Genomic DNA, 22,566 nt, shown 5'->3' with positions numbered 1-22,566 from the left:
TCTTAGCATATAGTAGAAAACTTTAAAGTGATTCTGAACATTGTGTGCATAATTATCTCACCTTTGGGGATGAAGAAAGGAGAGGATGCAAATATGGTTGTTTACAGACTTCAAGGCTATGGTGTCGCCAACCTAAATAACACAGAGTGGCTCTCGAAAAGAAAATATTTATTTGGGAGCAAAGCATTGCAATGGGAATATGCATTCCACAGTAAGCTCTGTGCATAGGCAGGGCGGTCAAGGAAGACCAAGGTTTTTAAAGAAAAAAATGAAGAGAATTACATAATTGCTTTAAGTTAATTATCCTTGGCTACAAGGAACAGTAACAGTGGTGATGCCAATTTGAGGTTGGACGGGCAGGGGCTGGGCAGGTGTTGTTGTGGAAGTATTTTTTGTGTGGAAGGTGGCGATGGCCTTTAATGCATGGTTGTGGTTTTGTAGGGTCTTTTGTGATAGTTTTATCAGGCATTTACGCATAAGACTCCTTCTCTTCGCCAAATGCAGTGACTTGTTCAGAGGGAGGAAGCAGCTGAAGTTCATGGGCCTGTTTGGTAAGAGTGCTTCGTGGCTTAAAAATCACTGCTCCCTGGTGGCTCATGCCTGTAATCTTAGCACTTTGGGAGGCCGAGGCAGGTCGATCACCTGAGGTCGGGAGTTCGAGACCAGTCTGACAAACATGGTGAAACCCCGTCTCTACTAAAAATACAAAATGAGCCGGGCATGGTGGTGCATGCCTGTAATCCCAGCTACTCAAGAGGCTGAGGCAGGAGAATCGCTTGAACCTGGGAGGCGGAGGTTGCAGTGAGCCAAGGTCAGACCATTGCACTCCAGCCTGGGCAACAAGAGCGAAACTCCGTCTAAAAAAAGAAAAAAAAAAAAAAGAGACCCCTCTTCATGGCCTTCCCTAACCGATTTGTCAGGACTTTTTTTTCTTTAACACAAGTGACTCTATTTTGATTCTGACAATTTTCCCATTCCCTCTTTTGATCAAGATCTTGCTCCAAAAGCATCACTGGTCAATCATCCTGTAGTGAGGTTTTGACGTCTCTCCGTGCTTGGATGGACCTGTCTTGGGTTGCTGCTCTGGTCCCATGTTGGAGGGTGTGAGTGGTGGCCAGGAGTCATTGGCAAACCCTTTCAGCCACATTTGAGCAACAAGGGAGCTTTGAAGGGAGCAGCTGTGAGGCTAAGTCTACTTGGGGTCGATTGTTAAGTTCAGTTTTGTCTATTTTGTAGTATTTTTCCATCATCTTAAAGTGCTGGGCCAGCATTATTCTGTTAGGAGTTCGGACTTATGCAAAAATTTCATAAGTAAAAAATTTCAAAGTTTAAAAAGGGAAGATGTAAACTAAAATTAATAGTGATATGACAATGTCAGTTTGTATAACAGTTTTCAGCCATGAATCTTAGGCTTAAAGGCAACTGATTGAGTAAATCAAATGCCCATTATCATGTCAAGGGAAAACGTGGGCAGTAGGACGGGTAAGATTCTCATTCTAATATGAAGTCGTCTTCTGACATCTTGGGAGGAGCTGTCCACAGCATGAAAACATCAACCTCTCATCCTGGTTTGCAGTTTCAGTGTTTCTGGTAATGGCAGTGGGTGTTTTGGTGGTCTTTTTGTGTTACCCGTACATAAGGGTGAGACTTGCTTCTTTTTCTTTTTCTTTTTCTTTTTTTTTGAGATGAACTTTCACTCTTGTTGCCCATGCTGGAGTACATGAGCGTGATCTCCACTCACTGCAATGTCTGCCTCCCCGCCGTTTCAAGTGATTCTCCTGCCTCAGCCTCCTGAGTAGCTGGGATTACAGGCATGCGTCCTCATGCCTAGCTAATTTTTTTGTATTTTTAGTAGAGACAGGGTTTCTTCATGTTGGTAAGGCTGGTATTAAACGCCTGACCTCAGGTGATCAGCCCACTTCAGCCTCCCAAAGTGCTGGGATTGCAGGCGGGAGCTACCGTGCCCGGACGAGACTTGCTTCTTAAAATGTATCTAGTTTCATCCTTTAGGTCTTAGGAACAGAGTACTCCCCAAGTTTAGTAATTTCATGGAACAAAATAGGATTGGAGAAATCTAGAAGAATTCAGAATCTAGTCTAGTCCACAGGCAGATAACAAGAACTTGAAGCAAATGCACAAAGCTACCACTTACAGTTTTTATGGTGTATTATGGCTTTTTTAGGAAGTATTTTTAAAGAAGTATTACCTCTTTCTCTTTACAATGATCACATCAGAATCTCAGATTTAAAAATCTCTGGAGGCTAGGACAAGACTTTACATTCTACCTAGTCTTAAGCTTTTTGAGCCTGCCAAGAAGTGACAGTTTTAATTTATATACTAGAAGGCTGGGAACCCTTGAAGTTAAGCATTCTATACACATTTAAAATATGACATTTCAACCAAACCCTTGATAAAATAACTTATGTCTCTAATTGTATCCTGCTGTATAGAGAAGGCAGATTTTTTTTTTTTTTTTTTTTTGAGACGGAGTTTCACTCTTGTTACCCAGGCTGGAGTGCAATGGCGCGATCTCGGCTCACCGCAACCTCCGCCTCCTGGGTTCAGGCAATTCTCCTGCCTCAGCCTCCTGAGTAGCTGGGATTACAGGCACGCGCCACCATGCCCAGCTAATTTTTTGTATTTTTAGTAGAGACGGGGTTTCACCATGTTGACCAGGATAGTTTCGATCTCTTGACCTCGTGATCCACCCGCCTCGGCCTCCCTAAGTACTGGGATTACAGGCTTGAGCCACCGCGCCCGGCGAGAAGGCAGATTTTCAACTAACCATATTGTCACAATAATACTCAGAAATGGTTTCCAAATTTTGGAGGAGTCAAGTCCGAAGAAAAAGCAAATGCATACACCCCTGTTCACGAAAGTACACTTTACCAAATTGTTATAAACTATAGATAGCTTAAGAAAGAAAATTGCCTTAAATCTGGAAAACAAAACATTTAAGTAAAGAACCAATAGTGTTTTAAATAAAAATCATACAAACATTATCTTTATCAATTATCTAATTTTATGTAATTAATTTTTGTCTTGCTTGATCTGATTAGCAGTTTCTTAAAGCCATCAGTTTGAGTTCTGGGAGTTTTATTTAATCCACTGGTCTTAAAATTACTATAAATGTGTTCAAGAGTTCTTGTTATGGTTTTTTCCATGAAAAGCCATTTTGGACTACAGCTAATTGTAAATGTTTTTAGGGACAAATCAAAACAATAACTGTGGATGACAAAACACAGGATAGGCAAGGTTAAGAACCTGACAAACATTTATTATAATCAGGAATTGCCAAGGAAATACAGTAATTTCTTTTATACACAACATTTTAAGATAGCAACCAGAATCATGACTGACAGCATCACATCAGGACAATTAGACTTTTACACAATTTACATAATCTCTAGGATACTCACATCAATAACATCTCTACAAATATAACTTTAAAGCAGATTTAACATGACAAGCAAAATATGATTGATAATGTATTATCAACATTTTGAAACATTTGTATTGATAACATATCCATAAATGTAACTGAAAGAAGAGCTACCAACACTGATCATTTGGCACAGTTTCCCATGCAGCAAGTAAGCCTAATCATTTACTATCACTATGAGATGAGAGATACATTTTTTATGCTCTCCAGGGGCCTAACTGGTAAATTCCCAAGTTAATTTTAGGTCAAGAGACTTAATTTAGAATTTTGATATTGGGGAGGCCTGCTGAAGATGTCAAAAAATTTACAATACTTGCTCAAGACAGGATCACAGCTCACTGTGAAATAATAGTTTTTATTTAAGCAGAGTGGTAATTGAAAGATTTTAAAAGCAACACAGAAAGGTATGTGAAAACATAAAATCTTAACCCATTTAAAACTCAGTTTTCCTGAATAATCAAAAATCTAATTGAGATAACACAGGAAGTTACCCTAATAAAATATAAATTCTTTGTTTTTTTTGGGGGCCAGTGGCCAAAAGGTGAAGAAAAACCTCCTTCAGTGTGGTTGGTTTTCCTTATGGCAGCCCATTTGAATAGCTTGGAAGTTGAACCTGATGAAAGTTCTAGATGTTGAGTGTACACTGTATCATAGAGGAAAATAAACAAGAAAACTAGTACTTTGAGCAGGGGATTCATAGATCTTAGAGAAAGTGAGAGCATGTAAAATTTCTTTGTTAAATAGAACAATTCAGACACATCCAGAAAAGCCAAGACAAGCTCGGTGGCTCACGCCTGTAATCCCAGTGCTTTGGGAGTCTGAGGTACGTGGATCACCTGAGGTCAGGAGTTTGAGACCAGCCTGGCCAACATGGCGAAACCCTGTGTCTAGTAAAAATACAAAAATTAGCTGGGCATGGTGGCAGGCGCCTGTAATCCCAGCTACTTGGGAGGCTGAGGTGGGAGAGTCACTTGGACCTGGAAGGTGGAGGTTGCAGTGAGCTTACATCACACCACTGAACTCCAGCCTGGGCGGAAAAAAAAACCCCCCCCCCAAAAAAAAAAAAAAAAAAAAAAAGCTAAGAGTACAGAATCATAAATTATACTGGAGGAAAAGATCTTCAGGTCTTCAAGATAAACATTTTAGCATTGGGCCATATAGCAGAGTTAGAACTGAAAAGAAAAGTTACAGGCACTAATAAAAAAAAGTTGAAGGAGAGAGTTACCGTCTCAGACCTTATCAAGGGAAGAAAGAGCTGAAGGCAGTGATGCAGGACCTGCCAATCATGCTGTGAGATACAATCAAAGCTGAACTTCTGAGAGATGAACCTAAGAAGCTTTAAGATGAAAACTCTGCTTCAAGAAATGAAATTAGCATTCTGAATGAAAAAACAACATTTCTGTCTTGAAACGAGAGAAATTAAGTGACTCTCAGGAAAAAATGTGGCAGAAATAGAAACTGTCAGCTAGGCGCAGGGACTCACGTCTCTCATCCCAGCACTTTGGGAGGCTGAGATGGGAGGATCACTCGAGCCTAGTTAGAGACTGCTCTGGGCAATGTAGTGAGACCCAGTCCTATACAATAATTAAAAAATTAGCCATGTGTGGTGGTGCATGTCTGTGGTTCCAGCTATATGGGGGGCTGAGGCAGGAGGATCGTTTGAGCCTGGGAGGTCAAGGCTGCTGTGAGCCGTGATCGTGCCATTGCACTCCAGCCTGGTGACAGAGAGAGTCCCTGTCTCAAAAAAAAAAAAAAAAAAAAAAAATCGGAAACGAATCAGACATTTGATGAACATCTACTGTTAAATTTAACATCGAACTTTAAGATTTTAAATTACATAAAAAGCTTATTTAGGCTGGGTGTGGTGGCTCACACCTATAATCCCAGCACTTTGAGAGGCTGAGGTGGGCATATCAGAAGGTCAGGAGTTCAAAATCAGCCTAGCCAATGTGGTGAAACACCGTCTCTAAAATATTAATACAAAAATTAGCTGGGTGTGGTGGCGCATGCCTATATTCCCAGCTACTTGGGAAGCTGAGGCAGGAGAATCACTTGAACCCGGGAGGCAGAGGTTGCAGTGAGCTGAGATTGTGCCACTGCACTCCAGTCTGGGCTACAGAGCAAGACTGTCTCAAAAAAAAAAAATTATAAACATGCATACCATTTACAAAATCTATTTATTTTTAACAAATATACCTATATTGCTTATTAAAACTGAGTTATTAGACAAAGCTAGTCATCACTTGTTATTTCTCTGTTAACCTTTTTTTTTTTTTTTGAGACAGCGTCTCGCTTTGTTGCCCAGGCTGGAGTGCAATGGCGCAATCCTGACTCACTGCAACTTCTGACTCCCTGGTTCAAGCAGTCCTCTTGCCTCAGCCTTCTGAGTATTTGGGATTATAGGCACGCACCACCACGCCCAGCAAATTTTTGTATTTTTAGTAGAGACGGTGTTTCCACCATGTTGGCCAGGATGGTCTCGACCTCTGACCTCACGATCCACCCATCTTGGCCTCTCACAGTGCTGGGATTACAGGAGTGAGCCACCGTGCCTGGCGTGTTAAGAATAGCCTGTGTGTATCAGGTGTTCAACTAAGAACCTTAAAGTTAAGCATATGGTTATTTTGTCAATAACTTAGAAGATACAGCTATTTTTATTAAACCAACAATATTAGTCTTACTTATCAAAGAATTGTACAAAAAATTATTTTAGGCAGGGTTTACAGTTTTATTATCTTTGCATTAAACCCTAATACCTTAAAACATCTAATAAAGATGAATATAAAACTGTCTGCCAGGAAACCCTTGCAAAAACATATTAATATGTTGACAATTTTGAAGACATTTTAATTTTAATTTTATCAACAATTTAAAAACTAGTTTATTAAAGATATACTTAAGTCACATGAACTAAAAGGCGTGACTTTTAGTCAGGCTAATTAATACAGAGAAGAAGTCACATAATGTCATCAATAGGTTCTTGGAAACTGTGACTTAGGTGAAACAACATCCAGCAGGTCCTCAAATAATGTCACTTTGTTCAATGCTATTTAATTATTATCATTATTATCATTTTTTGAGATGGAATTTTGCTCTGTTGCCCAGGCTAGAGTGCAATGGCATTATGTCTTGGCTCACTGCAACTTCTGCCTCCTGGGTTCAAGAGATTCTCCTGCCTTAGCCTCCTGAGTAACTGGGATTACAGGCCGCTGCCACAAACGCCTGGCTAATTTTTGTATTTTCAATAGAGATAGGCTTTCACCATGTTGGCCAGGCTGGTCTTGAACTCCTGACCTCAGGTGATCCACTTGCCTCAGCTTCCCAAAGTGCTAAGGTTACAGGTGTGAGCCACTGCGCCTGGCCAGTGCTCTTTCATTATACCATTGATGAAGAAACAAATTGGTTTCATTATACATTGTTTGGTCCAAAGTCACAGGTTCCAACAATCTATTCACAAGGTAAGTGAAGACTTACTATATTTTATGTGAATGCCCATTCATCTAAGCCAATCTGAATAAAATTGAAAGGTCCATGCTAGATCTTACCATGAAGACACAACGTAAAACATGAAGCACATACATGTGTGTAAAATGCACTGAAACATAGAAATATATCTTTCATTTTAGAATTTTAATGATGAGACAATAAAACGTATAAACTCACTGGTTTATACAAGACAGTTGGATCCAAATTGTATTACTGACCAAATTGGAACCTGTTCACATGTCTGAATCTTATTTACCCTGATAGGTAATCTCATGAAGATTGTGGACCAAGCGTTTGGACAAAGCAGTTGTTTTTTAAAAATCTCTTTTACTCCCATTCTTTTTATTTTTTTAAAAAATGAGCTTAGGGTTACATTTTCAACGTTTACATTTTAGCTAGGACCGGCTGAATTATATAAGGAAAACAAATTCTCTAAATAGCCTTCAACTAGTAACAAATATATCTTTTGTTGGCCAATCTAGTTTGCTTGGTTAATGTGAACAGGGAAGCATTTTAGCAGGGGTTGGCTGGTTGGTTTGGCTTTTTCTTTTGGGTCCCTGTGTGGCACAAAATATATTTTTTATGCCACACAGAGACAGATTATATTATTGCTCTGAGCTCAAGATTTTGACTTGTTTCATCTGTGAGCCTAACTTTTATAAAGATTAATCTCATTTTTTCCTTTTAGACTATCTATCCTTCAACTAACTTTCATTACCCTAAACAATTATTAGGCAAAACTAAATTTACCTTAAAAGAGATGTGAGACATCATCACCACCTGCAGCAGGATCTGTCCTGCAAACCCTGACTTTGCCATGGATGAATAAAATACACTCAGTGAAGAGTGGGCTAAGGAGGTCATCAGCTGCTCTCAGAGGCCGATTGCAGCTACCTCCTCACATTTATTTAGTGTAGATTTCATAACAGAGGTTCTAAGTCAACAGGCTTGTGGATAATAAAAGCGTTGGGTTCTCCAGCCCAGAACAAACACCATTAACGGGTAATCCCCTCCCACGTTCTCCTGAGAGGGCCATCTGATACAAAGTTTACATGCGTAAACAAGTTGTTAGAGACAAAGAAATGTGGGGTAAACAGACTTCACTGGGGAAGCTTCTATTATCCTTAATCTTCACCCTATGACCTGATGCTCTAAAACAGCTGGCTGCCTTCAGGCTGTTCCCTAAGTTAATAAAAATCTTTTGGTCTTCCAAAAGGTTTGAGACTATCATCTCACAACTTTCCCTAATATTTCCCTTAATATTTTGCCAATCACCCTGAATGAATCCCAACAGAGATGATTCTTAGCTCTAGGTTGGTTTTGGTTTAAAAAATCTTGGCTTGAATGCCCTAAGCAGCGAGTTTTATCTCAAGGCCAGTAAAAAAGTCAGTAGATTCAAAGTAAGCAGAAAAAAATAGAGGTAGAGAATTTAGAAGACTCTACATGCTAACTCTATAGTTGTAGAGGTGTTTTTAGAGAGTTCAGATAATGGTCATTTGAGTTCTGAATGGTTCTTGATGTAATTTGTCCATTAGTTTAAAAATGTGCATGAAAAGAAGTCATAATATACAGCTGGAGTCCCAGAAAACTTGACAGTGTTTGAGAATCCCATTCTGTTATTTATTTATTTATTATTACTTGTTATTTTTTTTAAAGATGGGGTTTCACCATGGTGGCCAGGCTGGTCTTGAACTCCTGACCTCAGGTGATCCACCCACCTCAGCCTCCCAAAGTGCTAGGATTACAGGCGTGAGCCACCGCACCCGGCTCCCATTCTGTTTTTTATTAATCTCTCAGGAGCAAAGGAAATTCTATAAATTCTGTGAGAGAATGTCAAGAGTTTGGACAGTGTTTAGATAGTGGTGACTGCCCTAGTGGCTTGTAACCAGCCATCATGTGCCCACCATTGAGAATGATTATTTTTCTCTCTCGGAAGATTTTCAGCCACAAGCAAGGGCAAAAGACCAATCATTTACAGACACATATAACTAAACCAAAATCAGAGTAGTCACAAGCTTTAACTCAGCATGCAGATCAAACAAAATATTAAATTAGACATGCAGAAAGAAGCAAAAGTAAATTAACCAGAGAAGACACATCACAGAGACGGAATGTCAATTCTGTACAAGCCAGAGTACTCAAACCAGCTTGTCTTTCTATGAAAAAGGACTTTTCAGAAAAGACAAAAATTATTTTATCATCCAGTAGGGATGTAAGGCAGCCTTTTTTTTTTTTTTTGAGATGGAGTTTCGTTCTTGTTGCCCAGGTTGAAGTACAATGGCGTGATCTAGGCTCACTGCAACCTCCACCTCCTGGGTTCAAGCAATTCTGCCTCAGCCTCCTGAGTAGCTGGGATTACAGGTGCCCACCATCACTCCCAGCTAATTTTGTATTTTTAGTAGAGACAGGGTTTCTCCATGTTGGTCAGGCTGGTCTCGAACTCCTGACCTCAGGTCATCCCCCCGCCTTGGCCTCCCAAAGTGTTGGGATTATAGGCATGAGCCACAGTGCCCAGCCAAGGCAGCCTTTTTAAAGTCAGCCTTATAACAAAAACAAATCTGTAATAATGTAAAAAAGCCACTACCAAAAAGAGGGAGAGTGGACCTGACAGAAGACTCACCATGGCCAGAAAGGCAGAAGCTGTGCCAGCAGAGAGTTCAGAGGGCTCAAGTGAGTACCTCACACCTGTTCCAAGAATCATAACTTCCTTCCCATAGTGATCCTTTTCCTGAGTCCACTTCTGACACATTTGTGTTAACCTAAATAACAGAGAGTGAGGCTCTCTAAAAAAACTGATACTTATTCAGGATTAGGGCATTGCAATATGTAAATATGTGTGCCATAGTCAGTGCCTTTTCAGGGAGGTTTCAAAACATGAAGGTTTTTTTTTTTTTTTTTTTAGGCCGGGGTTTCCTCCATGTTACCCAGGCTGGAGTGCAATGGCGCGATCTCGGCTCACCGCAACCTCCGCCTCCTGGGTTCAGGCAATTCTCCTGCCTCAGCCTCCTGAGTAGCTGGGATTACAGGCACGCACCACCATGCCCAGCTAATTTTTTGTATTTTTAGTAGAGACGGGGTTTCACCATGTTGACCAGGATGGTCTCGATCTCTTGACCTCGTGATCCACCCGCCTCGGCCTCCCAAAGTGCTGGGATTACAGGCTTGAGCTACCGCGCCCGGCCAACATGAAGGTTTTTAAAGGAAGAATGGGGAAGACTGCATAATTGTTTTGAGTTAATTATGTTTGGCTACAAGGATCAATCAAAAGGGGGATGCCAGTCTGAAGTTGGACAGGCAGTTACTGGGCAGATGGCCTTGCAAAAGTGAGAGATTGCAATGGTTTTTGTGCAAGGTTATAGTTTTTATAGTCTTTTGTTACAGTTTTTGCTTTCAGGCATTTATGGGTGAGAATCCTTCTTTTCATGGCCTTCTCTGACTCCATTTGTCAGGATTTTTATTTTATTTTATTATTATTTTTTTGTGATGGAGTCTTGCTCTGTTGCCCAGGCTGGAGTCCAGCGGTGTGATCTTGGCTCACTGCAACCTCCGCCTCATGGTTCAAGTGATTCTCCTGCCTCAGCCTCCTGAGTAGCTGCGATTACAGGTACCCAACACCACGATTACAGGTACCCAACACCACACTCAGGTAATTTTTGTGTTTTTAGTAGAGACGGGGTTTCACGATGTTGGTTAGGCTGGTCTCGAACACCTGACCTTGTGATCCACCCACCTTGGCCTCCCAAAGTGCTAGAGTTACAGGCGTGAGTCACTGCACCTGGCCTGTTTCTTTGTTTTTAATACAAGTGACTCCATTTTAATTTTGACAGCTTTCACAGTAGCTTATCTTCAAAGGTGGTGCACCTCCCAGGATTCATGCACTTTTGTTTTGTCCTTGCCTTTTGGATCTGGGCTGGTTTTGACTCTTTTTTTTTTTTACCAACAAATGTGCTGGTGAATGACACCTGAGGCTGTCATAAGAAGTCTTGTAGCTTCTGCCTTGGTGTCTTAGAACATTTGTTTAGGGGAAATCGGCCACTATTGTGGAAGTGTGACTACCCTGAGACTTCTATGCTATGAGAAAGCCCAAGCTAGCCTTTGGAAAAAGCCACATGGGGAAAACTGTCTGGCCAGCCCCCAGCTTTCCAGCTGTCCCAGTTTAGGTACCAGACGTGCAAGTGAAGACACCACTTTTTGGAGGTCTAGCTGCAATAGTTTAGATGTGATTTGTCCTTGCCAAAACTCGTGTTGAAATGTGACCCTGACTGGGCACGGTGGCTCACGCCTGTAATCCCAACACTTTGGGAAGTCGAGGCGGGTGGATCACAAGGTCAGGAGATCGAGACCATCCTGGTAATGCAGTGAAACCCCATCTCTACTTAAAAAAAATTAGCCGGGCTTAGTGGCACGCACCTGTAGTCCCAGCTACTCGGGAGGCTGAGGCAGAAGAATCACTTGAACTCAGGAGGTGGAGGTTGCAGTGCGCCAAGATCGTGCCATTGCACTCCAGTCTGGATGACAGTGAGACTCTGTCTCAAAAAAAAAAAAAAAGAAAAAAAAAAAAAAGAAATGTGACCCTGAATGTGGCAGTGTTGGGAGGTGTGTGCTTAGTGGAAGGTGTTTGGGTCATGGGGTAGATCCTCCAGGAATAGATTAATGCCCTTCATGGAGGTGAGTGAGTTCTTGTGATCTCAGGAATGTATGAATTCCTGGGAAAGCAGGTTGTTAAAAGCGCCTTGCTTCCCTTTGCCATGTGATCTCTTTGCACACGCTGATTCCCCTGTCACTTTCCACCATGAGAGGAAGTAGCCTCAGGCCCTCACCAGATGCAGCTGCCCAGTCTTAAACCTTCCAGCCACCAGAATCATAAGCCAAATAAGCCTCTTCTTTTTTTTCCCCCCAAATCAGAGGGGTTTCCCAGGCTGGAGTGTAGTGGTGTGATCTTGGCTCACTGCAACCTCCACCTCCCAGGTTCAAGCAATTCTCCTGCCTCAGCAATAGTAGCTGGGATTACAGGTGCCCACCACCACACCTGGCTAATTTTTGCATTTTTAGTAGAGATGAGGTTTCATCATGTTGGCCAGGTTGGTCTCAAACTGGCTAGTTTTGACCTCCTGACCGCATGATCTGCCCGCCTTGGGTGAGCCACCACACTCGACCCCATTCATTCATTTTTTTTTTTTTTTTTTTTTGAGGCGGAGTTTCGCTCTTGTTACCCAGGCTGGAGCGCAATGGCGCGATCTCGGCTCACCGCAACCTCCGCCTCCGGGGTTCAGGCAATTCTCCTGCCTCAGCCTCCTGAGTCGCTGGGATTACAGGCACACGCCACCATGCCCAGCTAATTTTTTGTATTTTTAGTAGAGACGGGGTTTCACCATGTTGACCAGGATGGTCTCGATCTCTTGACCTCGTGATCCGCCCGCCTCGGCCTCCCACAGTGCTGGGATTACAGGCTTGAGCCACCGCGCCCGGCTCATTCTTTTTAAATGAATTCCCAGCCTCAGGTATTCTGTTATGGCAACACAGGATGGACTAAGACACCAGCACAGTTGAGTCTTCAGATGACCACAGTCCCAGCTGTCAGTTGACTGCATTCTCAAGAGACACCCCAAGCAAGAACTGCCCAACTAAGCTCAGTTAACACACAGAACCATGAGAAGTAACCACCATATTTCAAGACATCGTAGTAGGTCACATAAATGCTCCCAGTGGTCCTCACCTCCTGCCTGGTTTTCATGCCCTTGCGTGATCCCCACCTCTTGAGTGTGGGATGAACTTAGTGACTTCCTTCTAAATAACAAAATGGAGTGAAAGTGGTGGGATGTCATTTGTGAGATTAGGTTTAAAAAACAGTGACTTCTGTCTTGCTCTCACTCTCTGGCTCTTCTCATTTTGTCACTCTGAAGAAGCAAAGCTACCATGTGGTCAGCTGCCCTATGGAGAGCCTCATGTGGCACAGAATTGAGAATGATCTCCACAGCCCTTGAGGAGCTGAAGCCTGTCCACGGCCACATTGTGTGAGCGTGGTGGTGGACCCTTCCCTAGTCCAGCCTTGAAATAACTACAGCCCCAGCCGCCACCTTGATTGCAGTTTCGTGAGAAATCCTGAGCCAGAGGACCCAGTTAAGCTGCACTGGATTCCTGACTCACAAAGGGTGGGAGACAACAAACATTGTCTCACGCCACTAAGTTTTGGGGGCAATTTGTTAGGTAGCAATAGACAACTAATGGAGATACTACCTTTTAGCATAGTTTGTTATACGTAATAAGTAATGGGAACAAGTACTATGACAAGAAAGCAAAAATAATAGCCTTACACAGAGGAATGCCTGTCCTCCTGGTGTTATAAAACTTGGTGAGCACGATAAAGCATTTGAACCACTAAGAGTGATCTTTCTCCTGAGGATCAGTGCTTAGGAGTTAAAGGAGCCACTGGAAAGCAAGCCCCCTTGTCTGCTGCAAAAAGTGGGCCAGCAAGGCACAAGCCCTCCTTCAAATTATGGGAGGGAGGGGCTCTGGGGAAGGTCGCGTGGTGAGGGAACTAAGCACCACAGGAAGCACCTCGGCTCATGCTGTAGAGGATGAGTCAATTGAAGATGGGTATCTGGGAGCTGCCAAAGCCACAGGCCAAGAGACGTCTCTACCATCAGCTGTCACCAACTACAGCTGTGCTTAAGGGGAAGTCTGGATCGTGAGATTTTCCTGCCTTGGAATGAAGACTAGAGAATTAGAATTGTTGGTACTGAATTCTTCTGTACTCTCTGCACTGAACATGCAGTTCAGTTTCCTTTTTACGAAATCTTCCATTTATGGGCATTACAGATTGAAATTCATTTGTTGAAGCCCTTGCTCCCATGAACACTGTATTTGGAGTAAGGAAATAGTTAAGGCTAAATGAGGTTATAGGTGGGGCCCTCATCTGATAGGACTAGTGTCCTTATGAGAAGATACACTGTCACCCTCTCCCTCTCCCTTTCCCTGCACATGCACACTGAGGAAAGGCCATGGGAACTGAACAGACAGAAGTCATTGCATGCCAGGAGAAAGCCTTCACCAGAAACCTAATTAGCCAGAACCTTGATCTTGGACTTCCAGCCTCTAGAACTTTGAGAAATACATTTCTATTGTTTAAGCCACCCAGCCTGTGGCATTTTGTTATTGCAGTCCAAACTGACTAACAATGGGTTAGGGAGAACTGGAATAAGCTGCTTCTGTTTCATTCCTGTTTAACTCGGCACCCAGCTAGAGTGTGAGAACTCAGTGTCAGCCACTATTGATGAGTATCATTAATATGATCAGGGAGAAGATCCCATGAGTGTGTTTACAAAATGCTATGCAGATGTTAGCTGTTAAATTAGGAAGTGAGTTTGAGTTCATCAGAATAAACACAATTGATTTCCTAGGGTATGAAGAGTATAAATGAGACTCTTGAGTTGTGATCAGCTTTGAAAAATAGCAGGGAGTAGGAGTCAGCTCAGTATGGACTGGTGGCCTTGACTTTGGTCCTATTCTAGAAGGAATTATTTAAAAGGATGGCTTTTTGGCCCTTAGAAAACGAAATGAATATTAGGTGTGAGGAGGGATTTTTCTAAATGTAAGTGATGTCAGACCAATCTAATTTCTAATGTCTTAGATTCATTTTGGAATAAGATGGGGTTTCAAATACACACACACACACACACACACACACACACACACACACACACACACGGCTCAAATTCCTCAGGTGAGATTACTGGGGGAATGCTGTGGACAGGGTATATCTGGACTTTAGAAGGCTTTTAAATAAAAACAAAGTTTATCAATATCCGTGGTTGGAGAGACTGTACCCAGTGGCCCATTTGTGCCCAGCCTCTGCTGGTCACCGTGTCCCTGTTGCATTCACCATTGCATGGGGCACTGGCCCTGGAAGGGCATGGGCGTGGAGTCAGGTCATCCTGGGTTCTTACCAGCAGTCCCTGATTAGAATCACTTCTTTAGGCCTCAGTTTCCTAGCTGTAAAATGAGGATAATGACCATTCACAGCTCATCAGGGCATTAAGAGAATTCATTGGCCAGGGTCTTAAGCTTTGCAGGTGCCCAGCAAATGCTGGTTACTCTCTTAAGACAGTGTGGTCCCAGATGGAGAGCTGAGGACACATCATGAGAATGGGCTGAAACTGCTGAGACATGAATTCATTCTCGGGCTTCTATGGACTTCACCTGAAATGAGGCTCATTCTGAGCTTAAGGAGGAAACTTGTGCAGCAGAAGAATGCTCAGAGCAGTGGGCCCGGAAGTGAATGTGGAGGGATCGCAAAATGCATCATGTAAGCTGGGCTGCATGGCTCACGCTTGTAATCCCAACAACGGAAGAGTCTGAGGCAGGAGGATTGAGTTTGAGGCTAGCCTGGGCAACATAGCGAGAGTCTGGCTCTACAGCACAAAAAAAAAAAAAAAACACATATATATATATATATGTATGTAACAAAATTATCTGGGCATGGTGGCGTGTGCTTGTAGTCCTAGCTACCTGGGAGGCTGAAGCGGAAGGACCACTTGAGCTCAGGAATTTGAGGTTACAGTGGGACATGATTGTGACTGTCCTCCAGCTTGGAGGACAGTGTGAGACCCTGTCTCTAAAAAACAACAGCAAAAACCAGGTCATGGGCCAGGTGCAGTGGCTCATGCCTGTAATTCTGGCACTTCGTGAGGCTGAGGTGAGCGGATTGCTTGAGCCCAGGAGTTTGAGACCAGCCTGGACAACATAGTGAAACCTTGTCTTTACAAAAAATACAAAATTAGCTGGGGGTGGTGGTGCACACCTGTAGTCCCAGCTACATGGGAGACTGAGGCGGGAGGATCTTTTGAGCGGGGGCAGAGGCTGCAGTGAGCTGAGATTGTGCCATTGCATTCCAGCCTGGGTAACAGAGGGAAACTCTGTCTGAAAAACAAACAAACAAGTCATGTGAGAAATGGCTGACAGATCAGACCAGGCTTCTTAGAGCTTAGAATATTTTGGGTTCCTTTCCCTGTTTCTTTTTTTTTTTTTTAATTTTTTTTTTAGACAGAGTTTCGCTCTTGTTGCCCAGGCTGGAGTGCAATGGTGTGCTCTCAGCTGACCGCAACCTCCGCCTCCCGGGTTCAAGCAGTTCTCTTACCTCAGCCTTCCAAGTAGCTGGGATCACAGGAATGCACCACCACAGCTGGCTAATTTTGTATTTTTGGTAGAGATGAGGTTTCTCCATGTTGGTCAAGCTGGTCTCGAACTCCCATTACCTCAGGTGATCCACTCGCCTTGGCCTCCCAAAGTGCTGGCATTACAGGCGTGAGCCACCGAGCCCAGCCAAGCCCAGGATATTTTGGGCCCCTTTCCCTTTTTCATAACATGGTCACAGTACCTTTCAGTTCCTTTTCTATCACAGCTGTAATTATTTATTTATTTATTTATTTGAGAGTCTTCCTCTGTCACCCAGGCTGGAGTGCAGTGGTACAATCTCAGCTCACTGCAACCTCCACCTTGTGGGTTCAAGCGATTCTCCTGCCTGAGTACCTGGGATTACAGGCGCCCGCCACCACGCCTGGCCAATTTTTGTATTTTTAGTAGAGATGGGGTTTCACCATGTTGGCCAAGGTAGTCTCGAATTCCTGAGCTCAGGTGATCCACCCGCTTCAGCCTCCCAAAGTGCTGGGATTATAGGCATGAGCCACCACGCCAGGTCAATTAAGTAATTATTTAGGTTATTGTTTGTTCTTGACTAGAAGAGGACAGGGACCTCATCTGTCTATTCATGGTGTGTTTCCAGAGCTGAGAGTTGTTCCTGGCACACACAGAATGCTCCATTATGAAGAACAAATAAATGAGAAAATGGGTAGGGCTGGAGAAGAGGCGCCAAGGGCCACGTGGTTGTTGACATTCTTGAAGGAGTGTCAGGAGAGGGCTCACGCTGACCTAGGTGACGCTGGACAGCAAATCCAGGGGGAACTGACAGGAAGGAGTTGCCAGGAGGTAGTTGGGAGCCAAATGCGCACAGTGAGGGCCAGGGGCCCCTGGGGTGGTGAGAGTCTCCTCTCGCTGGAGATGCCTCAGGAGAGACCAGGCAGCTGGCACAGAGCAGGAGTCTCCACGTCGCCTCATGCTGCTCTGGGCTGGAGGTAGACACTGGCTACCTCTAGGCAAATGTGACCAGCAAATGTGCTTTGTTTAGTCCCTCCCAGGGTTTAAGATATTTTTTCGAATTAGTTTCCAACATTTTAGAATCAGAGTGTCATTTTGACAAAATGACAGCAAATTTAAAGATCCTAAGTGGCTTTTCATGATTCTATAATTGGGCAGCCCACAGAACCAACAGGTTCAAAGGACTCCGGGGCTCAATGTGGTCGGACAACATTTATGGACAGAAAGTGGAACTGAGGGTCTGAGACGGCTTAATTGGTTGCAGCTTTGTGTTCTGGCTGATTGGAATCAGCTGACCACCTGCCAGTGTCAGAAGCTCAGTGGCTATGATTGTCTGAGACTCAGCTGTTTGTTGCAAAAGCATCCTCAGTGAGGCTGTTGGTTCTTTGATGTACTATGCCAGGCTGCCGCTCCTTATGTAAGGACTCAAGTAGAGAGGCATCCTCAGCTCTAAACATTTAACAGAAGGTGTCACGTGAAAATGTGTGTTTGGGTTAGAGGAGGTGGCTCAAGCCTGTAATCCCAGCACTTTGGGAGGCCAAGGTGGGCGGATCACAAGGTCAGAAGATCGAGAACATCCTGGCAGACATGGTGAAACCCCGTCTCTACTAAAAATACAAAAATTAGCTGGGCATGATGGTGCGCCTGTGGGTCCCAGCTACTTGGGAGGCTGAGGCAGGAGAATAGTTTGAACCTAGGAAGCAGAGGTTGCAGTGAGCCGACATTGTGCCTTTTGCACTCCAGCCTGGTGACAGAGCGAGATTCTGTCTCAAGAAAAGAAAAAAAATAAATGTTTGAGATAGGTGCAGTGGCTTATGTCTGTAATCTAACAGGCCCCGGGGCTGGACCCCTGTTTCAGTTCATAGTACTCCCTCCGACCCGCTCCTCCCTGCACCCCACATCCGTGTTAGCTGTCTGTCCCTGCAGGTACCAAGTTTGTGTTCTCTGGTCTTGTTGCTGTGAAGATCCTTTCCCTCTGCGTGTGTATGAAAATAACTTAGGAAATAATCTTTTGTTCCTTGAGTTGCGTTTTAGGATTCGGAGCACTAACGAAATTTTGTGTTACTATTTCTTGGTGTCCTGGCACAGGCTGTGCTTTGCTTGGTGTCTTCCCTTTCTCTGCTTCCTAATACCCACCTCACTCTCCAGATTCAGCCCAAACTGCACATTCTCTCCCCTACCTCCTACCCTCCCCCCAGGTGAGTTAGGCACCCTTCCTCACTGCAGCACCCTGAGCTAAGGGTACCTAGCTTACTGTTGGTAATTTTCTTTGCCTGTAATTTCACTGAAGGTAGGAACTGTTATCTGCACCTTTTTGCCAATAGTAAGCATGTTACCGGTTTAGTGACTGAGAATGCATTGTAAAGGAAGCTTGGGAGTCCTTTATTTATCTCATGCAGACTGACGTTAAACCCACAGCACATGGAAACACGGGACATTTTGAGGAATGCTCCAAAGAGAATCTCAGAAATATCCAAACCTTGGTTCTCATCCATTCTTGATTACAGAAATGGAGAACTGTGAACCAGTATGCTGAAGCAGGAAAGTGCATTTGGTCCACTGCTCTCTAAACACTGCGTCGAGGCCCGGGATCCCTATTCCTGTTGCAGCGCGCGGCAGCGGGGCTTGCACTTTCAGGTCCATTTCCATCTCTGTGGGATGCAGGATCCACGCTGCATCCTTGCGGAGGGCCAGAGTCTGGGATGAACGCTCTCACACTATGCATAGCTGCAGTCTAGAAGCGGCTCGCGGGAGAAGCAACGGGAAAGAAAGAGCCCAGGACGTCTCCCGTCATCACTTGGGGTGGCAGAGGTTTGCCTTGGCTTTCCAGCATTTTGGGATCACGAGCCCCTTTGGGAATATACAGCTATAGCTCCTTTCCCCAGAAAAATGCAGGCGCCCATAGCGTTTTCCAGACAACCGCAGGGCATTCATGGACTCCCGAGGCACATCCTTACGCCCTGATGAAGGAGGAGTGAATGAATGCGCTTTTTCCCTGCCCTAGGGACAAGAAGTAAATTAAGTCATATTCACTCTCTCCTGTCTTCAGCCCCAGCTCAGGTCTAGCCTGGGCGCTCCCGGCCGCGGGGCCCCGCCCTCACACCCGGCCGTGAAGCGGGGCCAGCCCCCTCGCCGCGCGCCCACGAAGACAGCGCCCCCGGCCCCGCCTCGCCCCACGTCCAGCCCGCTGCGCCCCCTTCCGCCGCGAGAGTCGTTTCCGCGCACGTGACCCCGGCGTCGCGCTCTGATGAGTTTTCCGCGGCCGGCCGCTCGGGGGCCGCTGTCGCTCCGGCTCCGGCTGCGGCTGCCGAGGCTACTGCGCGGCGCCGGGCGGGCTCGGGGCGCGCCGGCCGGGGCCGAGAGCTCGGGGCGCCGAGATGGAGCCGTGAGTGTCCGGCTGGGCTGGCGGGCTGGCGGGGTCTTCGGGCACCCCGGCCGGAAGTTGGGGTTCTCGGGCCCCCGGCGCCGAGCCGTGGGGTCCGCGGCGCCCACGTGGAGCTGGGGGGCAAGGAAAGGGGCGCTGCGGGGGTTTCGCGAGTGGGTTGGGCGGAGGCGCCTGCGTGGGACGAGAGGAGACCGGTCCCGGGGTCCCCTCCAGGCCTGCCCGCCCGGCGGCTGTTAGAGACCGCGATGCAGTCGGGGTTCCGGGATGGCGCTGCGAGCCGAGGCGCGCACCACGGGGCCAGGAGGACCCCGGGGACGCTGCGGCCCTTCCCCGGCGGAGGGTGGTCGCCCGCCCAGAGCCCCGCCGCCTTTCGGGCAGCCTCTCTTGCCGGAAAGTCCCCGTCCCCATCGTCCCCTCAGTGTCGAGAGCGCCCCGCGCTGCCCTGCGGTCTCTCCCGGCGCCGGGTGCGAGGCCCTCAGAGGCGATTGGTGACGTGGGCACCAGGGAGCCTGCTGCAGCAGCCCCTTTGGATCTAGGGTGATGAGTTTTATGAGTTTTAATGCGTTTTACGGTCTGCTGACTTTGGGCTTTTTTACCTCTGTGAAGTCCAGGATTTTTAATGAGGAAAAACTTGTTTAGGGGCCCCATGGACGCCATCCCTAAAGCTTGCTTTTGACGCCTGGGTGTCCCGCTGGGCGCATCCGGAAAAGAAGGAGACGGAGTTAACCAGAGGGTTAGCGCCGCGTGGAGTTGCAGAAAGTCCGGGAGGAGTGGCCCAGCTGTGCAGCCGCGCCTGGCGCGGGAGTCTTCCAGGGCCGGCTCCCCGCACTGAAGGCAGTCTCGGAGGGGCTCGGGCGCGCTTCTTGGCCTATATGCGGTTTTTGAAGCAGAAGAGTTTTGCTTTGGCCGTCTGCTGTTCTCTGGCTGTGGACATGGTCAGAGAAGTAACGCCCAGGCCTGTTACGTCAATGTAAGTGCCTGTGACAGAGACATCTGTTTTCTTTCTGCTATCTTTTAAGTTTGACTTTGGTGTGTTGCTTTAGCACCTCTTGGGAAACTGCAATGGTGTGAAATATCAGACCTGTGTGGGTTTGTAGAGATTTTAAAAGCCAAGTGGAGATAGGTTAGCAGTACTGCCTCAGCACAACTCCGGGGGGCAGACAGTATTCACAGTGTGGCCTATGTGAATAACACTGCTTGGAATACCAAGGGAGCAGTGTCTTGTGGAGCTGTGGCCTTGTAGCAGAGTGACAATTCCGTGTTACTGGTGGTCCTCTCGCGTCGCACCTTGGAGTTGGTGCTTTTTCCATAGGAGAGGCAGGGCGCTGGTGAGGGCCTTGGCCAGCACAGGGATCTGGGTTTAATGCCAGAGTCCTGTGCTGTTATAGGACAGAGAACTAGACCAAAGAAAGTTGTTGACTAAGGAAAGGTCCCCAGGAGGACAAGCAAAGCGCAGCTTGAATTTTGTGCAAGGTGGACGCCGCCTCCTGTGCAGCTGTAAGAGCTTCGTGGAGCGCTAACAAGGTTGGGGAAGAAGGGGATGTGGATATCTGGAGATTAGACCACCACCGTCGCCCAGCGTTCCAGTCACCTACCTGGAAACTGAGAAAGGTTTGGTAGTAAAGTCCTACTGAAAAACAAGCCTGAAGGCCGGGCGTGGTGGCTCATGCCTGTAATCCCAGCACTTTGGGAGGCCGAGGTGGGCGGATCATGAGGTCAGGAGTTTGAGAGCAGCCTGGCCCACATGGTGAAACCCTGTCCCTATCAAAAATACAAAAATTAGCTGGGCTTGGTGGCGGGCGCCTGTAATCTCAGCTACTCCGGAGGCTGAGGCATGAGAGTCGCTTGAACCCAGGAGGCGGAAGTTGCAGTGAGCCGAGGTCCGCCACGGCACTCCAGCTCGGCAACAAGAGCAAAACTCCGTCTCCAAAAAAAAAGAAAGTCTGAAAATCCGGAGTGCGTCCTGGACTGAGGTGACGGAGTGCCCTCTGTCCTGCCCCTGGCTGGTGTGTCTGAGAGCCCAGAGGTGAGAAAGGTGAGAAGAGAAGCCCAGTGAAAGAAGGGGGTGGAGAGAATGGGAGAGAATAGAGCTGCTTAGAGGAGCGGGGGCAGCTTCAGCACTTTGCTTACAGAGTGTAAGGGACCGACCCCCCCGCAGACCCTGGCCCTGTGACCTCTCACTCACATTCCACCCAGCCTGCTCTTTGAAAAGGTGGGAGAGATTGCCATCAAAACCCATCAACAGAAAGAGTTAGCAGTTCTTTCGGCTTTACCTTGATTGAACTTTGCTGCAAACTCCATTCCTTCTCTGATGGTGCTAGAGACAGGAGAGATGCCAGGAGTCGGAGGGCGGGGCGGGGCGGGGCGGGGCGTGGCTCAGCTCAGTTTTTAACCTGACTTCTTGTTTCACCTGCGGGGCTGTGCGGAGTTGAGACTTTCTCATGTTCACATGTGGCTTTGCTCTTTAGCATTTCTCTGCAAATTTAAACAAGGTTGGTTTCTGTGTGTGTGTCTTCCTTGGCATGTTAAGCCATTTTTTTTTTTTTTTTTTGAGACGGAGTTTCACTCGTTACCCAGGCTGGAGTGCAATGGCGCGATCTTGGCTCACCGCAACCTCCGCCTCCTGGGTCCAGGCAATTCTCCTGCCTCAGCCTCCTAAAGAGCTGGGATTACAGGCTTGAGCCACCGCGCCCGGCAGCCATTTTTTAGAGTGTATTTTATGTGTCTCTTCCATTCTGGGGGCATTTCAGTGTAGACGTGTATTAATTAGAGCCACCTTCTGCCAGCAGCAAAGCGTGGCATAGACAAATTAAGTACCATGGACCCTGCTGTGGTTTCAGGGTCCTGGGCCTGCTGAATCTCCCAGCGCCTTTGAGGGCACACCAGGCTTGGGTTAGTATCTTGTTCCTGTTATTATTCAATTATTTGGGATTTTGTCTCGTAGAATGTTTTTTTGTTCTGACGCAAATGATTTCTAGAAATAGTAAGAGATAACTGTGTGTTTGTGAGTGTTCACCGTGGAGCAGGTGCTGTTGTAAGTACTTGATGTCCATTGTCATGGAATCTTCACAAGCACTTTCTGTGAGGAAGTTCCCCCCCC

The 22,566-nt window shown here is 46.0% G+C and overlaps 1 protein-coding gene across 4 annotated transcripts in view; it reads left to right on the top strand.

Moving 5' to 3' along the window:
- TMEM181 (transmembrane protein 181) overlaps positions 1 to 22,566 on the top strand; it is a 99,287-nt gene that overhangs the window by 14,027 nt on the left and 62,694 nt on the right. The window contains exon 1 of one of the 4 annotated variants that reach the window (XM_032253190.1): positions 19,326 to 19,466. The exons of 1 other annotated variant lie outside the window; for it this stretch is intronic. In XM_032253190.1, the coding sequence (XP_032109081.1) occupies positions 19,459 to 19,466 (8 nt within the window). In that variant the 5' untranslated portion in view covers positions 19,326 to 19,458. Of the gene's footprint in view, positions 1 to 19,325; positions 19,467 to 19,620; positions 19,931 to 19,981; positions 20,437 to 22,566 lie in introns of those variants that run through there. 2 more of the 4 variants (XM_032253188.1, XM_032253189.1) reach the window with 2 other exon arrangements.

The sequence above is a fragment of the Sapajus apella genome, unplaced genomic scaffold (assembly GCF_009761245.1).
Source record: "Sapajus apella isolate SASKATOON/1434 unplaced genomic scaffold, GSC_monkey_1.0 scaffold82, whole genome shotgun sequence".
Classification (NCBI taxonomy): domain Eukaryota; kingdom Metazoa; phylum Chordata; class Mammalia; order Primates; family Cebidae; genus Sapajus; species Sapajus apella.
This window is presented reverse-complemented; position numbering and strand designations above follow the sequence as displayed.